Here is a 14,587-nt window from a genome sequence, read left to right on the forward strand (position 1 = left end):
TGGAGAGGGGGCGGTGAGTGTGTGTGGTTGAGTTTGTGTGTGCATCCATGCATGCATGGCTATCCATGAGTTTGCATATTTACATCTCCTGCTCATTTTGTCCCTATATAAAAACAGATCAGTCAGTTTAACCTGCCAACCGCTGGGACAGAGGAAAGCACTGATAAAACAAAATGACAGAATTCTAAGTGAATAAGGAAAAATAGACCCCATGAAGACAACCGTGTATAATCAAGAAACAAATTTAAGAAGCATATAATACGATCTGCGCCATTTCCTCCACAGTTACGAGTGTTTTTAGGGAGCAGAGCACGTTATCTGGCATCATCCGGGGGACGCTAATCCGCATGTGCGAAATAAATCCAATCTGACAGCGCCTTTGCATTTTACAACTGGATAGTAACTATAGAGAAACAGTGCTAAGCTTTAACACAGAGAGAGGAGAGATCGGGAGAGGGAGGGTGTGTATGAGGGAGGGAGGGAGAGAGAGAGAACATCAAGTCACCACGATACGCTCCACCATCCACAGACCGTGAGCTACGAGTGTCACAAGGAGACTATATTTTCTCTGAAATAATGGATGGGACAAAGCCGGCCATGGAGGCTAACGCGGAGGAGACTCAGGATGAGGGACAGGAGACCAAAGGTATGCCAAATTAGCCCCTGACACTGGCGCGTTTTTGTGCATTTTCTTTGGAGACATTTGCGTCTGCGCCAGCTCGAGCGGTTTAACCCACTTGCAATGGCTTCTCGCTTGTGCGCGACACAATAGCTGTGCTTTTTCTTTAGCCTCTCACCTATTTGAGGGCAATTTATACAACAATAACGGTCTCTGTAGTGCAGATGACCGACATTATTCATACAATCCTGAGCACAGTTTTACGTGTTCTGTGCTATTTTCTCCGTTCAATTTAATTTGGAGAGATGAGGGGAATAAAAGTGTGTGCGGGTTGATGGGCTGTGAAAGGTGACGTTTTATGGAGCATGTATTAATGCCAATTTGCCTTTACACTGCTGCAGCATCATGAGCTTATTCCTGCCTAATGAGTGGCTGATAAAGGGGCTGTGGAGGCTGTGCGCGCTCCGTGCACGGCGGCATTGTTTTCCGACAGGTGTGGAGCGCCGCAGCCGCCGCGATTATTATCGCATATTCCCCCACAGAGGCTCGGTGTCTGATCTGTCAGGAGCAGGATTAGTCGATGGCGTTGCAGCATATGAAGCCTGGGCTTTGTGCGATCGCAGTGATTAGGTGTGTTTGCAAAGCGGAGGCTGCAAAAGAAACGATCAGCGGTGCGATTGACGCAGAGGGATGGTTGTATCCATCAGGCACAGACATGGTAATGGGTGAATATCCAATTTATAAAGGGTGCTGTGTTTGATCTAATAAGTTGACTCTTAGCCTTTAAATCTCGCAGCATCCCTCTGAGCTGACAACTGTAAATGTCTGGCGCCTTTGCAAAAGAAAATAAGATATAAAAAGCAGCCTAATGTTTTACGTGCACAACAAAGATGAGCCATAAATTTGGTCGACTTAGTCCAAATCAAACCAAGCTGTTGCTGTTTTTCTCTGCTACTGAATCTGTGCTGTGTAGGTGTGCCTCTGTGCTGGAGGTCTTAACGCCCATACAGAGTAGATGTGACTGATGTGTTTTCACTGTAGCTCGGTAGTAAAATCACATCCTTCAGTTTGGAGACAGCAGCCTAGTTAGTGAAGTATAGCTCATTTACAGCAGGCTGTTTATCATGGCCATCTAGTTTATAGATGCACAGCTTCACTTTGATGTATGATTCATGATGATGTACCCTGTCTGTGCGTTATGAACACAAAGAAATTACAATGGAAACAAACTAATCACAGTGATAATTAGTTGTCACACTTTTTTTTTTTTTTTATATTTACAGCTACATTAGTCCAGGGCAGCACTGCAGCTGGTGATGCCTTTTTGCTCTGTTGGCTGTTTACCAAGTCAGAGCCTATAGGGCCCCAGAGGGCTTCACCTCATAGCAACAGCCACTGCTTCCCCTGTTTTCATCTTCCTGTGCTGCAGTTTTCTTTCACTTTCACTTAAAACTGTATATTTTTAAAGTGATTATAGCTTCTGCATTACGAAATTGCATAAAATGTTACAACTGTGGAAGCAATTAATCACAAAGTGGTGTGCTTTTTGGGAGAAATGTTGACTCAATGAATTCTAAGTTTACACTTTTACCATTTAACTTAGGATGGCTACATTTTTAGTCTGATTTTGTGACTTCAAAATCTCAGTCCCAGAGAGCTTTGCCTTTAAAGTAAGTAGCGTCTGCACCACTTCTTGGACCCTGCCATAGTGATATTGCTGGGTCACAGTGTGTCTGTGACGTGGAGCACAGAACAGGGGGGTGTTCCTAAGCAGTAATGTTTTATAAAGACATTACATCATCCTGAGGCACGCTGATTCACACAGGCCAGTGTCCAGTAAGAGCCATTAACTACTTCAACTGGCAAAAGACCTTGAGGAAAGTTGAGGAGGAGAGTGGCTATATCACCATTTTATGTGGAAACAATGAAATTATTGTGGTGCTTTCACCCAGGTCAACATCTGCAGCCTGGACTATTGCCCTCTAGGTGTGACACTGCACAACTGAGGCTGCACACTAGCAACCCAAAACAGAGTTGAATGGATGCTGGTCTGTCTTTCAGTGTAATTATTTGTTTGTGCCTTTGACATCTGGAATGTGACCATAAGCTTATGGCGTCCGTTAAGAAGCTGGAGATTTACAGTGGGGGCGGGAAGAGAGAGCTGTGATGTAAGGAGATGTGTTTGCCAGCGCTGCCTCTTCTGCTTCAGTGCAGCACGTTTCTTATTCAGAAAACGGACGCAGGTGGTGAAATGTAACTAACTGCATGCACTAAAGTACTTTACTTGAGTATTACCATATTACGTTTTCTCCTCTACATGTCACAGGGGAATTTTACTTTTACTTCATTTTAAAGCTGTAGTTACTGTTTAGATTTTATATTACAAAAATTTGTGCATAAAATATTGCAAGTCCTTGGACAGGGTCCATTTTAAAAAGATATAACTCAAATCCTGAGCACCTAGAGGCTGAAAACCAAGCAAGGCTAGGTGTATCAGTTTCTTATCTAACAAAATAAAAGCTTGAGTTCATTGCAGTTGAGTATATTTGTAATACAACTGTGTGGCTCCTTCAAACCAGCTATATAAGCTATTAGTGCTAATCAGCCAAGAGCCAGACTGAGAAATGGGCTGCTCCCATATATTGGCCATTATGAGCAGATTTCATCAACCTTCCCATCAGCACTTGTACTAAAGTGATGCTCGTGGTCTTATGTTAAGCTCTAAAATATCAGTGGGTATTGTTCTGAAAAATCCTGAATCACTCAGGCTATATTGAACCTTATCTTCTGACATTTAAACATGTTTTTCTCTTTCTTTCTTACCACTCTGATATCTGCAGCTAATTAGCTTATCTTAGTTTAGGAACCTCACTATTCATGCTTTGGAAAACACAGGGTAACAGATAATACAGGACGGCGCTCAGGTTAGCATAAAGACTGGAAACAGGGAAACATCCTGTTTGTTAAACCCACAACCATTAGCAAAACCTGTTTTTGTCTAAAACGTATTAAAACGACCACAGTAGCCTGTCATGACATCATGCACCAGCAGCTGCTACATTCATAGTTTTCTGCAAAGAGCATGCTGATTAGCTCTGACTACATTAGCTACTCTAATTATTAAACAGAATCCATGTACTTGATTAAACTGCTATTGTGTCTCTCTGCACGACAGTGAGCTGAGAGTAATTACAAACCGGAAAACGAGCACAGAACACAGGCATGGTTTATAATCCGGAGGAATGGATGCTGGTGGAATGATCTTTTTTCCTAAATGCTTCCTATAATCTCTGATCTGTCTGTAGAGGTACAGAGCGTCAGGACTCGGCTAAGACGTCGAGCGCACTCTCTGAGGTACACTTGAATCTGATTTCATTATTATTATTATTATTATTAGAAAACAAGCTTCCCATGTGCCATATTGTTTTTGCCTTTAATGTGTCTCCCTAAAGCGGCTCTGAGTGTTTCAAAGTGGCCCTGTGTGCATATCAACTTACTGCATCAGTCTGTCCTCCTTTTTATGTTGACTGCCCTGCTCACACACACACACACACACACTTCTTCCCTGGGTATGTGTGTGCCCACTCTTATATAACACAGTGCTGGCTCCCAGACCTTGGTTATGATGTTCAGATCAGAACTGAAGAGATTACATCACCGTCTGGAGGGGTGCAGGTTTAGCTGAATTTTCTGCACGGAAAGGCAGAGCTGCTGCATCCTGTGAAGCACAAAGCGAGTTTTTCCCTCAGTAAAATCTGTGATGTTCAACCTGAGCAGGGGATTAATACAACGTGTTTTCATCTGATACAGACTGAAAGGGGGAGGAATTGGAAATCTTTGAAGGAATAGTTCAACATTTTGAGAAATATGTTTTTTTTACAGAGATACTTAGATGAGAAGATCAATACCACACCCATCAGTTCACGACAGCTATAATCAGTTAAATTAGTTTAGCACAAAGACTGGAACCAGGGTGTTCAAAGGTAACACAATCCACCTACCAGCACCTCTAAAGCTCATTAATTAACATGTTATACCTCCTTTGTTTTGTCACCAAAAAGACTGAACAAATGAGACACAAAGTATTAATTAGTGGGTGGTTTAGGGTTGGTGATGGACCCTCAGACGGAGATTGGCACTTCCAGTCTTTATTCTAAAATAAGATGACTCTAATACGCCGTAAACCCACTGGATTGCATTTATATCACATTTACATTTCAGTAGTGATTGGTAGATTAAGAGGACTGTTCATTACCTCCCTGCTAAAGGTAAATAGATGATTTCAACTGGACACTTCCTTGTTGCTGCTGTTGCCGTTTTTCTAGTTTTTGCACCTTTTTTTTTTTTTTGCTAAATTTTGGCTATTTTTACTTCCTCAGGCTTCTTCAAATGAAACAGTCTGTAATAGAAAAAAAATGAGTGATTAACCTTAGGAACAGTGACGAGGGTTTGCAAAGAGACACTTGTTTGTTTTAAAGGGTCAGAAGCCACATGTTTAGGATCTACTGCGTTAGTCTGAAAATTAACTGTAAACTATTTTAATTTTCGATTAATTTTTACAACCTCTCACATGTGAACACAGGCTGCATTTTTATGATTGTAAATGGAATTTCTTTGGGTTTTCCAATCATATCAAGGCCAGGAACAAATAGTACATGAGGGAGAGTGATATATGAGAAGAAAGCTTCATCAGTAAAGTCCAGCTGAGCCCAGGTCGAGGCCTTGAATCTAAAGGCCAACCCCTATTTGATGATTTTCAGTGGAGCGAGGTGCCAGGAGAAGAGCTGGGCTGGTCTCCTAGCTGGAGCTGACATTTGGTTTGCATTGCAGATAAACACTGGGGAGGGTCCCTTCCCTGCTCTCATCACCTTACTGTGCTCAGCTATGACCTGTTTCATTTGACAATAATGATTGCTGATGTTTTAAGAGTGAATAATAACCTGGAGTTTTTTATTTACCCGAATATGCAATACATCGGTATGCTACTGTATTTAAACTTGTTTCAAGGATGAAAAGTGACAGCAAATACTTGGAGGTGGCCGGCGGTGGCTTCTTTTTTCAGTGAACTTGTTGCCCAGGCTGTGCATTATCCTCCCGTGTAATTCGCTTTACGAGTCAAAGCAAAGCAATGCAGCCACATACACAAATCTTAAGAGGCTGCATCTCCACACTCTTTAAGGAACAAGAGCAAACAGAAAGCCGCTGGTTCTTCAGCTCTTCAGGGCAGAAACCATGTAAAAGTCATGACTTATCTTCCACACACACTGTAGCTTTGTTAATGGCAGAACTGCACAATATCCAGATATACCCCTCTCTTTTCTCCATGTTAGTCAAAAATGGACACCTGTGACATCTTAAAATATAAAATCTAGTAACATACCAGACACCAAATTGTTTAGCCGACTATGATGTGTGGTTGCTGCTGGTGGAACCAAACACAAAAGCAAACCTGACATCTTCTTTCACAGATTTTACTTCCTGTGGTAAAATTGATTTGGACATTTTCAGTTGGGACAAACTGGTGTTGCTGCTTTTCTCCCTCACACACACACACACACACACACACACACACACACACACACACACACACACCCCCTCACACACCCACAATCTTTCTTTCAGTCGCTGCTTTTCTCCCTCACACACACACACACACACACACACACACACACACACACACACACACACACCCTCATACATGCATGAACTTGCTTTCACTGGAATCAGACTCAGGCTTGACTTATAACAAATAACCACCTCCCACTGAGGCTGAAACAGTTTCTCCAGTCTCACCTCTTTGAACTGTTGAAGGATGTCAAGAAACCGTTACAGGAACCTTTCACTATTGTCTGATGTTTTGCAGACTTCATTAAAAAAGAAAAATCAAAAGAAATTGATAATGAAACTAATAGTGCAGTCCAGGACCGAAGCAACAGATTAGATGAATTTAGATAAAAGTGCACAAGCTACCACAAAACAGCATCGCTCTCATCACTACATCTATGTTTGTGCCCCAGTCTGGTGTGGGTATATGAATAGCAGCAAGTGGCAGGTTGGCCCAGCAGGCCTTGTTCCTGAGTAATGCCAACCTCCTCTGGCCTTCCTCCATCACCCACTGATGCCCAATCTGCTCCTCTCATCCACAGCCCATAAAATGCCTGATGCCGATTAGCACCCCTCATCATTAACCATGGCTGACATTGATAAATGACTGTGTCTGGATGATGTGTAGGTCATTCTGTGTTTCAGTTCTTTAAGGCTGCTAGTGTTGGGTCATATATGACATTATATATTTGTTTTGAAAAGGCCCACTTAAAAGCTGAATATCTGATAAATCAACAGCAAAGTAAAAAATGAACTCTAAAACTCAAACTGATCTGTTTTTCATACAGTTTTTCCTTAATATTTGATCAATTATAAGATTAAAAACCTAACAATGTGAAGGTAGTTCACAGAAGGTGCTGCTTGTTATAGTAAATGAAACCCTCCTTGTGCCAACCACACACACACACGTGATGTTCATCAAGCTCCTGAGGCTGCTGGAAAGTGAATTTTCTTAGTTGTTGCGTTAACCAGTTCTTCTTACCTTTGCTAACTCTGAGAGACGAGACAGTCCAAGTAACTTCAAAACAGTGCTGATTTATTCAAAGGATCACAGGTAAAATTAACATTACACGCTCAGGTATCTTGCACCTCCAAACTGCTCCCAGGCAGATGTAAGATGAAAGACCCTGAACCCACCAGGCCTATACATGATATCCCTTCGGTTGGGCTAGCCCCATACTACCCAGAAACGTCAACCGAGACGTCTCTGTTGCCAGCTTTGCAGCTGGCCATAGCAGTAGTCAAAACATGAAGCAAATCAATGTGCGTGTGTGTGTATCTGTTGATTAAGTGGTGTGTAACTAAAAACATTCTCACAGACTTCTAGTACATGTCGTGACTTAAACATAAGAACATATTATGGCTAAGGCTACAGTTATACATGTCATAATAATAATATTAAACACCCTGTCTGCTGACAGTCATCAGCTCTTCTCTCTAGTATCCTTGACCAGATGTATCCTGTAGAAACTCATAAGCATGACTAAGCATTTAACAGTCTAACTAGACATCCTATCTCCACTAAACATTTCTAATACATAAAGTATCTATCCAATTTCTATCTGACTAAAAATACCTAACAGGGTGGAGCAGAAACAAAAGGGCCAGAGGAGTGCCACCGAATTCTGAGACAGCTCAGGGAAAGTAGCATTAGCCAAGTTGGTTGTGTAACAGCTGAGCTATTCAGTTCGATGGCACGACACCTCTAGCCACAGGGGCCATTGTGCATTTTGGGGGAACAAAACTAAAACTAATAGTGCTCACTCCGCTGAGCCAGCAGGCGGCACCTCAGGACATGTGGTCCTGCTGCACAGAAGAGACAAGAGAGTTTTCACAATCGGACCAGTCAGTGAACTACTAAGATCTAGTCACTGCACTCCAAAGCCTGGCATGATTAACTAAATTCACTGAATGTTTTGCTGTTAATTGTACAAAATATGTTGATCCTAATGGAGCCTGACAGGAAACATCAGGTGTGTTACGCTGCACCCTTCATTCCAGGCAGCTCTGGAGAGTGGGGCTCTCTGGCCTCACCTCACTTCACACCTAATAAACACCTTAACTCACCCACAGAACAGATGAAGATTTAATGTTTAAGTGTGTGTGTGAAATTAACTTTTTGTTGTGGTCTTGAATCTGATGTTTTACTGAGTAATTTCTGTCACTGCAATGCAGAGGTTGCCATTGCTAAATATGGCGGGTGAGGCGCCCACATGTCAGCACCAGATGAACAGTTTGTGTGCGTTTCTCATGTTTCTCTGCATCTGTGTGTTTCTACAACCCTCACGTGTGCCCCAGCTGTTTATATGTGGGTATGCTCAGTGTGTGTCGGGGGACTTGAATCCGTCACGCAACTGAACTCTCGTTCAGCCCAAACTGGCCACTGACACAGAGAGAGATGACCAACATGCAGCAGATCATTAGGATAAAAGTATTGATCACACAGCAGAGCGCAGAGGATGGGATTTTAGAGCTGCTTGGTTACGCCGGGCCAGATGCTGACCCTCTGGCCTTCATAATGCTGCATAATCATCCAAGTATTTCTCATAAACAAAAGATTAGGGTCAGTTAAGTATTGGGGGGGTTGAGAATGATGATAGATGTTGGCAGAATCATCATTTTCTGCTTTGTATCGACAATAATATCTTTGGATTTTGGACCACTGAGGCTTGTCAATGAAACTGCAGGCGGAGACCAGACCGGCCACTAAAATATTCAGAAAGCTTTATTAATGCTGTTATTCCTGGCAGATGCACTGTGCCCAACAGTTGGCGATAATCACGCTGTGCCACTGGTTTGTACAGTTTATGGCAAACCATTAAGTATCAGGAGAGTCGATATAATTACTCTCTCTCTGATTTATAGGAATGGCAGAAAGGAAACCATGTTGGCAGAGAAATACAGTCTGACAATATGATTCAGAGAGAGCAGGTGAACACTGCTGCTAACAGAATGGTTATTTTCAGTGTCCGGTTCATATTTAACTCAATTAGTTTGTGATGCATGGTTAATCTGTTTCTTTTTAAAATGCACATGGTACAATTTTAAACATGGTGACAATGGCGTACATAAGGCGACATGTATTTGAGGAGTTCTTTCATGGAGAACGCTCCTCACTTCACGTTGTGGGTGTCAGGTGACTGACAGCGAGCACAGTACACAAAGGATGTCAGCAATCAGTGACAAGTTCTGTCTCCAGTCATGTCTACACTGGGCCATGCCTCATTTATCTCTTGTCCAGTAACTTGGAAGACTTATATTGTGTGCATTATCTGCTGCTGTGAAAAATGGTTTTTAGATGACACAAACTGCTATTTTGTGCAGACTACCAGGAATAATGCTGAATAAATATGAAGGCATTCATTTAAGTTGGAAAAACATGCTTCATATTTTGTCCAGCACCACAGTTTGTGAGAAATCTGTGACTACTGCTGGTTGTGTAACTTTGTAAAATATTGCATAATGTCAATGCATCTGCAGCTTTTGAAGTGATGGCAGAAAAATCAAGCCAAAAACTCATCTGTATCACTGTGTTGTAATAGGAATTATTTAGCTGCCAGCATTTCATTCAAAATTTAGCTGGCATATGTGGGAAATCTGTTGGACTTTTTGCTTATTTAGCTGCCAGCATTTCATTCAAAACCTTGACTTTCCCACATCTCCCTTTCTCATCTGTTTGACTTGTCTTCGCAAGAAGGAATAAAGGTACAGCGTCTCCTCAGCTCCCTCCTGTATAACCTGTTGTGTGTTTGTTATTTTTTTGGTCAAATTTCTGACCATTGTCACCATGTAGCCCAATCTTTGGGCTGTGATTGCCATTACATCACTCTGCATCAGCATGTGTGTGTGTGTGTGTGTGTGTGAGGAGATGAAAGTGGCTGCGAGGCACTACACTACCATTGAACTGGGTTGTGGGTAACATGTTGCTATGGCAACTGCTATTTGCCAGCCCAGGGGCCAAGAGCTGCTTTTCGCTTACACGTTCTTGTTTCATTTCGCCTGCTCTGCCTCTTTCCTCCTTTGCTCAGCTTCCATCGATCCCTCGCTCAGCCTTGGTCTCCATTCACCTCTGCTTTCCTTTTTTTGCGCTCTCATACTGAAGGAGAGCAGGCATGTGTTATCTTTCTTTCGCACAACTGTCACCCACAGCTGCAAACTGAAATCCTAAAGCAGGGGAACAGCTTCTAGCTTTGTCCTGCGGGCCACAGCAGCTCTTTTGGAGGGAAATTTAAGAGCAGGGGATGCTAATCCTTAATTGCAGATCTTGCCTGTCAGAATTTTTGTTGTTCTATTTTTAATCATAGTAGCAGAAAGTACAAAATCTTTTATTTCACATTGGTGAGGTGCTGTTCAGCTGCCAAGGACTGTTGTTGAGATGATAGATGATACAGCATTGTAACATTTTTTCTCAGCGATTAACTCCAGCTGGCTCGCTGTACTGTAAGTACAGCATGGGCATGCAGTCATATTTCAAAGAAAGAGTAGAGAAGAAGAGAAGCAGGCCAAGGCAGAGGCATAGGTAGCGAGATGCAGTGAGGTATAAAATGAGAGCGATGGCCTGGCCTCAGTGTGTCACCTAAATTCTACTCTAATGAATAGCCCATTGATTTCCATTAGGGATGGCTGGAGCTGACCACTCTGGCCTGTCTGGTTCCCATTAGCACACTTTAAAACAGAGGCTGACAAACAGCTATACCCACAGGCAGACCGGATGACGGCTCCATGAGGTGTTTAAAAGGAACCTGTCAATTCATCCGTGGAGCCCAAGAATTGGAAAGAGTTAACAGCAGAACTAATATAAGCTTTAAATACCACGCGTGCTGTCTTGATTTAGTTTTTTGTTAGCTTTTTTTTTATACAAATGATGATGACGTGTTACCACCTTAAAAAAAGGTACAGTCAAACTTTGTGAACATTAAGATAACATCCCCTGGAAGTTCTTGATTTGCATTTGAAAATGCAGGATTATTACATCTGAGGGTCAGGTTTTATTCTCTGCTCTAAATAAGGAATGACAGGAAGGCTAACCTGTTGAGACGAACCGTTCATAGCAGGATGGACGTGTCAGTGCAGAGCAGCTTTTAAACAGTCATTACTGTATTGACCAGTGAGTGCACCATCCCCCTCGGGGCCTGGCCTGTTTCTCAGCTCAGGATTTTAGAGCCACCCGGTCTTTATCAGCTCCACCTCTCCATCAGCCGGCTTCCTTCATTAACATTAATAGTTCTATTATGCAACAAGCCTTGGCTGTGTTAGGTAACACTGAGTCTTCACCAATAGCAGTGCTGCTTGGAGGGAAGCCATTTAGATTTGTGGTTTGGGTTTTTCATTCACTCAGACATGGACTGTTGGGGAATTCATAATGTACATAAAAATCACAGCATTTAGGTTTAGTAAGTTGCCGTTTTCCTCCCCGCAGGGATGCTACTGATGATTTGCCTCTGCCTCAGTGGAGCTGAAATCAATCTGCTCTTTTCGTTTATCAATAATCACTGTCCATAGTCTTGTACTGTATAGAGTATGAGAGGACAGCCTATACTTTTGGTGAACCAAGCCTGGGAAAGCCTTGTGTAGTGTCTGTATGTGTATGTGTATGGGAGTGTGTGTGTGTGTGTGTATATGTGGTTTAATTGCTTTATGTGGGAGAAAATTACCTCATGTTGTCAGCTGACTATCTATTGATTAAGTTTGATGTTGATAAAAGATGTCAGAGGGTCTTAGCTCCTGTCTGTGTGGATGTTAAAGTGACGCTCATGGTCTCACAGGATCACCGGTCATATACAGTACGTGTTATTCTCTAATGCTTGGTATCACTTTGGAAGCCGAGGTTGTCAGAACAGATCATTTCATATCTACAGGTCTGAAATATATTTAATGCAGTCAGTTGTGTTTTAAAGGCTTTACAAATAGAAATGTTTAGGTTTAACAAACTTCAACATGAAATAATGATGTTTCAGAGCTGCCAATTGGAGCAGGTTGTCATGGAAACAGTAAAGTGGCACACACAAGACAGTTCATTTTGTCTTTTTTCTTTTCCCAGAGTAACTTCCTGTTATGTTGGAGAAGCTATTTTTAACAGCCGTTATATAAGATGCAACTCTTTGCTCAATACAGTGTGTTATCTCTCCTCCGTTTTATCCTCAGATGCAGGATGCACCACATTTTCAGTACTGGCATAGCCCAAGCCCATAACACACAAGGGAACATCACACGGCTGCCACGGTTAATGAAAAGCAAATGTACTAATTCATCATTGTTCTGTAGAAACAGCTTGAACACAAGAGATAATATTTGATCATTCATCATCATTTTGGAGCTGTGAAAATGATTTGAGACATTTTGTTTAGTTTTAGTCTTTATTTTAGTTCCTCTTAAAATATTTCCATCAGATTTGCTCTTGCACCAAAAGCCCAAATAAATTATCACTTTCACCTGCAAGAATAATGGCATCTAACAGGCATTCTGGGTATTTTAGAGGTAGGAATCTTAACAAGCGTCAATTAAATGTCACCTCCCTACAAAATACCTAGATCATTCATTTTACAGCAGAAGTTACTGGTGCAACTTCACCCACTGTCAAGGTACACAAACACAGGAAAAACAAACTGGAAAGCAAAAAGTCCAACAGATTTCCCACATATGCCAAAAGGCACTGGTCTTTTACCGTTGCATTAAAGTTGCTTGGAACACTGCAAGCGCTGCCAAGACTTTTTGCTTTCTAGAATCATTTATTTTGAAATAAGTTATGTAGGATAAAGATGAGTTATTAATGTGATCTAGTCATAAGAAAGAAAAAAAAACACGAACTGTTTCTTAAAAGACAAAATGGAGACAGCATGTAGCATAACTTGCATGTAATATTCAACACTCCCAGCTGAGCTCAAAGTGAACGCTTTACATGCCTGTCAGGGAGAAATGCTGTTCTTCTTTGTCAAGTAGAGAGGTGGGAGTTACGCTGATAGTGTAGACATGCACCAATGAGGTATCTGCATGATGCAAATCAAATGGCAGTGGACAGGAGGCCGTCAGGTATTGCACCGAGTTTCATCGAGCACACTGTCTGCAGTCTGCTCTGTTCACTTTTGGTTTGTGGATGGGCTTTTTGCCATTTGTGCACTTTGAAATTTGACCTAAATTGTCTGTTCTTGTATCCTCCTTAAAGCTCTTTTAGCTGCAGAGCAGATAAATGCAACAGGAGTGTCTGTATGCCTCCATGTCATCCCTCTGTCTCCCGCTGCAGGATGCTTCGAGTGCTGCATCAAATGTCTGGGCGGGGTGCCTTACGCCTCGCTGGTGGCCACCATCCTCTGCTTCTCAGGTGTAGCTCTGTTCTCCGGCTGTGGACACGTGGCATTGACCGGCACCCTGACCATGGTGGAGAACCACTTCTCCAAGATCACCAGTGACCACGCCACCCTCGCCACGGTGTAAGTCCTCAGGGTGGGCTGAATACTATTGAAATCAATCTAGCTGACAGTTAAAGTACAGTTTATAGAGCTGTACAAGCACTATAGAAACTGCCTATACACATGCTTACAGTAAGTGTAAAAAAACCACACAATCTGAAACCCGTGTCCCATCATGAGCACTTTCAGTACTTTCTATGCAAACACTAGTGTGGCCAGAATATACTGGTTCTACTGTATCTCTGCACTTATTAAATCGGTTGAGGAGAGGCACCCACATTATCTGCCATGATTCACAATACTCTAAAACTACGAAAGGTCTTTTAAATCTGTAAGAATTTACAGAAGGAGAGTAGCTGAAAATACACTGTAATGGAAAGTGGTGTTTACACCGTCTCAAAGTTATACACCGAGGACATTTCTTTGAAAATGGATCCTGCTGTCACACAGTGTGACACTATGCTTCTCTTACTATACTGGCTACAGAATCGATTGTCATTATTAAAGTCAAATCAAATCAAATTTTATTTGTATAGCGCCAAATCACAACAAAACCTTAGAAATCAGGGACTCAGAGCATCATGGGCCCCCCAGCAGCCTAGGCCTATAGCAGCATAACTAAGGGAGGGCTCAGGGTCACCTGATCCAGCCCTAACTATAAGCTTTATCAAAAAGGAAAGTCTTAAGTCTAATCTTAAAGGTAGAGAGGGTGTCCGCCTCTACTGCTGTGTCTGTACTCTGGCTGCAGCATTTTGGATTAACTGGAGGCTTTTTAGGGAATTATTGGGACATCCTGATAGTAAAGAGTTACAGTAGTCCAGCCTGGAAGTAACAAATGCATGGACCAGTTTTTCAGCATCACTTTGAGACAGGATGCTCCTAATTTTTGCAATATTGCGCAGGTGAAAGAAGGCAGTTCTAGAGACTTGATTTATGTGTGATTTAAAGGACATATTCT

General features: G+C 42.2%; 1 protein-coding gene and 1 long non-coding RNA gene across 2 annotated transcripts in view; one reads left to right on the forward strand and one right to left on the reverse strand.

Annotated features, from left to right (window-relative positions):
* Window positions 1-4,901, reverse strand: part of LOC109960497 (uncharacterized) — a 6,479-nt gene extending 1,578 nt beyond the window's left edge. The window contains exon 1 of the long non-coding RNA XR_002275018.1: window positions 4,117-4,901. This is a non-coding gene — a long non-coding RNA (uncharacterized LOC109960497). The remainder of the gene's footprint in view (window positions 1-4,116) is intronic.
* The window catches only part of LOC109960495 (neuronal membrane glycoprotein M6-b-like), a 22,592-nt gene continuing 8,469 nt past the window's right edge, over window positions 465-14,587 (forward strand). Inside the window, exons 1-2 of the mRNA XM_020600641.1 lie at window positions 465-646; window positions 13,464-13,650. Of these exons, the coding sequence (XP_020456297.1) occupies window positions 577-646; window positions 13,464-13,650 (257 nt within the window). The 5' untranslated portion in view covers window positions 465-576. The remainder of the gene's footprint in view (window positions 647-13,463; window positions 13,651-14,587) is intronic.

This window comes from Monopterus albus, unplaced genomic scaffold, assembly GCF_001952655.1.
Source record: "Monopterus albus unplaced genomic scaffold, M_albus_1.0 scaffold48.1, whole genome shotgun sequence".
NCBI lineage: Eukaryota > Metazoa > Chordata > Actinopteri > Synbranchiformes > Synbranchidae > Monopterus > Monopterus albus.